Raw genomic sequence first — 5,509 nt, 5'->3', positions numbered from 1 at the left:
CAATAAATCTTTATAAAAACTGTGAGCTGCTTTGAAGCTGACTTAAAAACAAAAATTTGTGCGATCTTGCCCAGAGGGTGGGACCCCCTGCCGAGGTTGGAAAAATTTTTGCTAAAAATGACAATAGGAATAAATTCTAAACAAAAAGTGTCATTGAAACAAATTTCGAAAAGTCAATACTTCCCGAGTACTTGGTGATTGAAATATACACTGAAAAACACCTCGAAAATGAAAAAAGATTTTGCATAAAAAATTGACGGTGTTATGATGAAACCAAATTTATCGGACTTTTCTTTTTAAGTTTTATCCAGCCAAAAACTAAATAAAATTTTTTCTCCATTAAATTCTGTTTATTATTTTTATAAATTGAAATTGAGAGTTCACAAAACACTTAAATATTATTAATGAAAGTTTTAAAAATAATAATTAAATTGAAAAGAAAAAAATCTTTGATGGAATCCCCCTCGTATGGTTATCAGATGGGTGAAGTTCGACCTTATAGGTACCGTCTCCCGTACTATATTTCATTTAAAACAGAGCTATTGCAACCCATTAATAATTTTTTTTTAATGTAAATGATCACATGAATTTTTATGATATATATTGTTACTCTATTTCTACTACCCAAATAAAATTTTGTCATTGAAGTTAAATTAAAACATACTAATAGACCTGATCTAGAAGAATTTTTTGTTTTGTTTACAGCATCTCTTCGTTAGAATTAGTGGGGTTTTCAGTGTTTTCTTCTTGATTCTTATCCAATTTTTCTTGATTTTGCAATTTTCTTTTTTCTCTATACCCATGCCAATCTCGAGAATTATTAAGAACAATACCAACTGCACCATAAAAATCTTTTTCTTTAAAAATATCAGCTTTTTTTGAATTTGTGTACTCTAATTGAATAGTTTCTGAAAAACATTAAAAATTGATTGAACAACTGACATAAATTCTTACAAATTGAAATTTATTAGGTAATATGTGTTACTTTTACAGCACCACTCAAAGATAAAGGTTTCCATTAAGAACAATGTCTCAATTATGAACACTTCAACAAATTTCATAATTAAATATTTATTTTTTCATTTGAAACTAATGCAAATTTATATATATATATATATACATATATATTTTGTTTATTCAATTTTCAAGTTTAAATTTGTATTCAATAAAGAGTTAAAAGTGATCCATCATTTGTTCTTCAATGGAAAGTTTTAGTTTACCAAATATTAAACATAAAAAATGTAAATAATAAATTATGCAAACCTAGCAAACAAGCACAGAAAGACGTTTGTTTAAAAATATGCTTTCCTTTTATCTGCTTTAGTGCAGTGAATTCGAGGGTAACATTTCGAGTTAAAAATTTAGTCATTACAGTAGTTAGCGATTTTGAAATTTTTTCACGTGCAGAAATTAAAGGTAAGATCATAGAAATCTGTCAACAGTTAATTTTATTATGTGAAAGCTTATAAGTATTTAACATTAATTTAAATATTTAATGAAACTTACAACTTCTTCACGTAAACTTTTGTCCGTTTTTAAATTTTCGTCGAATAACAGAAAATCGTTTAAGGCGTTGAAGGGAAGATTTAAATCATGTTTCTTCTGTTTTTCTTTGACCTGTCTTACGACACTAGTTCTTATTTCTTTTATTTCAGCTAATTCTTCCTTGATAATTATTAATTCACTTTGTTTGGTTCCAATTTGATAAGTTAGTTTATCAAATGATTGCTTTAACCAAGAAGGTAATGGGTTTTGTAGATAAGACTGCACGTCTGTAGAAATAAATAAAAAAGAAGTGAAAACAAACAATTGACTGAGTTAATTGTTGAAATAGCATATATAGACAGTGTTGATTATACATACATGTCCCACATATACATATAACTGATTTACCTATAAAATACCATACATTTGCGCATGATATGCGCTTTCGCGAGTAAACAGTGACGTTTACGAAAAAATGTTTCAAACAAAAGTTGTTTATTTTTTTAAAAGGAACATTTTTTACATTTAAACTTTTGTTATATCTCTAACGGTTTAAAAGATGGGTACTACGGACCCAAGACCCAATTGACCTATGTTGTTCATTTACGAACTTGACCTCACTTTTTACGTTCTTAGCACGCAATAAAATTTTCAGCTTGATATCTCTGTTCGTTTTTGAGCAATCGTGATGACAGACGACAGACAGACATACGGAAATGGACTAATTAGATGATTTGATGAAGACATGTACCAAAATTTTTTTTATAGCATGAATATTTTTAAGCGTTACAAACTTGGGACTAAACTAAATATACCTTAGTATATTTCATAAACATGGAATAAAAATTACTTAAAGTTAATCTTAGTTTTGCGAATAATAAAAAAAAATACAATAAAATTCATTTTTTGTAGATATTAATAAAAAAACCAATAACTCAATCTACTACAAAGAGCCATGAAAATTGTTTGTTAAAAAAGCTCCGAAACTAATTTGTAAAACGTTTAAAAGTTTATGAAAAAATTTTGTCCACTTTAGGAAAATCTATATCAAATTTTGGTAATTTTTCAAAAAATTCAGATGTTTATCGTAAATTCATAATTAAAAAGTTTATTCTAGAATAAACTGAATTAGCTAATTCAAAAAGTATAATTACCGGAAGACGTTGTACTTTTTTTTGACAACGCATTCGATGATGAGTTGTCGTCACTATCAGCCAATATTTGAGAAGATACTGCAAGAAAAAAACAAGTAAAAGTAAACAATTGACTGAGTTAATTGTTGAAACACCATGTATAGACAGTGTTGTTTACTCTGTCACATTACACATACATACATGTCACACCTAAATAACTGATACAGCCTGAACATACATACTAAATAATTTGCGCTCTCACGGATAAACAGTAATGTTTACGAAAAAATGTTTCAAAAAATGTTGTTAATTTTTTTATCAGGAACATTTTTCACATTTAAACTTTTGTTCTATCTCTAACGATTTACAAGATGGGTTCCACAAGACCCAATTGACCTATGTTGCTCATTTACGAACTTGATCTGACTTTTCACGTCCTCAGCACGTTATAAAATTTGACTAATCGTGATGACAGATGGACACACAGACGACAGACAGATAGACAACAAAAAATGGACTAATTAGATGATTTTATGAACATCTTTACCAAAATTTTGTTCATGATATTAATATTTTTAAGCGTTACAAAGTTGGGACTAAACTTAGAAAACCTTCGTTTATTTCAAATATACCTTGTATAAAAATTGTAGATGAATAAAAATAGTTTTGATTTTTCTATTTTTATTTGAATTATGGATTAAAAATGAAATATGATTATAATCATTGTGAATAAGTCATGTAAGAAGAGGAAAAAAACAATATAAATTACTCACTTGAGTTACCCATTTCATCATCTGTCGACAAATCAAAGGTTCCGACGTCTTCTAACGATTTGTTTTTAATTTTTTTCTTTGCCATGCCTTTTAATCGGCATTGTTTTTTTATTGAATCTTGCTTCTTTAAAATATGTTGTTCGTTATCAGTAGAAAATGCGTACGCTTGAGTACGTAAAATTTTCAACTTTTCGAGTCCTTCTTTGTACGTGTCTATTTACAAAAAAACAAAAAATAAAATAAAAACATGACTTTCGAAAATACAAATTCTGTTAAAAAATTAATTTTTGAAAGATTACAAAAAAAATCAGAAAAATAATTATTATTTATAAAATTTCTGAAGGTTTAGCGAAAAAAGTGTTTGCGGTGAGCAAAAACAATAAGATGGCTGACGTGCTCAGACTAACAAAATATTTTTTGTGAAATGAAATTTTATTTAGTATATATTTATTTTTTTGATTAATAAAAAATATTTTACTAACCTGCTGTTCCTCTAACTTCCACTCTATAATTATTCCAACTGGAATCTGCTGGTTTGTTTTCACGAACTAATTTATGTAATAGATTAATTTTATCTTTAGTAGATTCATTTATAAATGGGCATACAAGTTTGTTATGGTCATCACAAAATATCCATTTGGTTGGCACAATGTCTACTTGGACAGTTTCGCTCCTCTCAATTTCTTTTTCGTCCAAAAAAACTATTAAAGAATATCTTTTTTCGCACATTTCGTTGACAAAAGCGTGCAATTTGAAACGACTGTTTGTATGATAATTGTATTAACTGTTATAGTTATGCTAAGTACGTGTACCTACCACGCAAGCTCATAGATAAAACTGCACAAACACAAACATGTTTACTGTTTATTCACAAAATTCAAAAATACACAACGTTTTAAGTACTACAGCTACAGTGTAGTAACTACACAAATAAATCACCACCCCGCGTAAGCAACCAATCAAGGATAAATAAACGATAAAAACCTAGATTAAAATAAAATAAAATAGAGACATTCTTTTTAATAATCATTATAATATCTAATAAATAATGTTTTTTTTTTTTTTTTAAATTGTTCATATATGCAGTAATGGCATAGAGTATGTTTTAATTTGATCATTTTCATTAATTGTCATCGTAAACATTTTCTGTAACACCATTTGTAATTGTCTAATAAAACGATTTTTGGTTGTATGAACTCTCCACATATTTAAAATATCTGATTTACATGGAATTTTAAACGTTGGCTTATCTTTTTCCAATATTATTCCTGCAATATTAATTGTAGTTTCATTGGAAAGCATGAATATTTCTTGGATTTGTAAAATTGTCTTATCGTATAACATTACTGTGTTATTTGGTTTAGTAGAACTTAAAATTATATTTTTAAATTTTAACTTTTTAATAATTATTTTGCCATTTTCATTTGGATTTTTTGTACTTAGTATTTTTACTTCGGAATTTATTGTAATATTTTCCGTATCAACTAATGATCTTTCATATAAACGTCGGCATACTTGTGCTAAAGGATACTTGCCACTTCTTAAAAGTTTTTTAATATAACCCAATGCATTTTCGAAGGGAAATGCTGTAAAGTCACTGATAGGTGATTGTAAATATTTCACATCATCGGCTAAATGAATTAAGCTATGTACATTTGAAATATTAATAGATTGCCCATATAAATTCGGAGCCATTGTAACAAAACGTGTTAAAAATTTTTTTGCTTGTTTATTGTATTGTAGTGCTGAATCTGATGATAATATACGACACGCCACAGAAAAAAGTAAAAAATGTTCAAATAGTATTTTAGGTAAACAGTATTTCAATATAACAGACCCAGCATACAGTAAGAAAAATCTAAATTCTGTAGCTTTCCATTTTGAAATATCATTTATATCTCTTGTTGTACGCTGAAAATCTTCGGGAATTTGATAACGTAAAGAAAGTACTAGTTGAGATAGTTTACATTTGTTAGCATAGCTTAATTTGGCAGCGGATTTATTTTCTAACCAATAATCGACAAACAGTTTTTTCATAACACCTAGGCAAGCAAGGTGCATAAAGTCTAATAAAAACATATTAATCATGTCGCAATTATCTAAATTTGTAAGCTGCGA

At 27.7% G+C, this 5,509-nt stretch overlaps 1 protein-coding gene across 1 annotated transcript; it reads right to left on the bottom strand.

Annotated features, from left to right (window-relative positions):
- Positions 1-460: 460 nt before the first annotated feature.
- Positions 461-4,155, bottom strand: LOC123302383. Its single transcript, XM_044885300.1, has 5 exons — positions 3,874-4,155; positions 3,392-3,604; positions 2,640-2,717; positions 1,507-1,772; positions 461-908 (listed from the first exon to the last, which is right to left on the bottom strand). The coding sequence occupies exons 1-5, from the start codon at positions 4,118-4,120 to the stop codon at positions 894-896; spliced, it is 819 nt and encodes a 272-aa protein (XP_044741235.1). The 5' UTR covers positions 4,121-4,155; the 3' UTR covers positions 461-893.
- Between the last annotated feature and the right edge of the window lie 1,354 nt (positions 4,156-5,509).

Source organism: Chrysoperla carnea, chromosome X (genome assembly GCF_905475395.1).
Source record: "Chrysoperla carnea chromosome X, inChrCarn1.1, whole genome shotgun sequence".
Classification (NCBI taxonomy): Eukaryota; Metazoa; Arthropoda; class Insecta; order Neuroptera; family Chrysopidae; genus Chrysoperla; species Chrysoperla carnea.
Note: the sequence above shows the minus strand (reverse complement) of the source record. Positions and strands in the feature narration are given on the sequence as shown.

Excerpts from the sequence above, each read along its gene's own strand:
- LOC123302383 (XM_044885300.1), bottom strand. The coding sequence starts at position 4,120 with ATGTGCGAAAAAAGATATTCTTTAATAGTTTTTTTGGACGAAAAAGAA. Across the intron at positions 2,718-3,391 it reads TGATGAAATGGGTAACTCAA|TATCTTCTCAAATATTGGCT; the intron begins GTGAGTAATTTA and ends TTTTTCTTGCAG. Across the intron at positions 1,773-2,639 it reads AAAAAGTACAACGTCTTCCG|ACGTGCAGTCTTATCTACAA; the intron begins GTAATTATACTT and ends TTATTTCTACAG.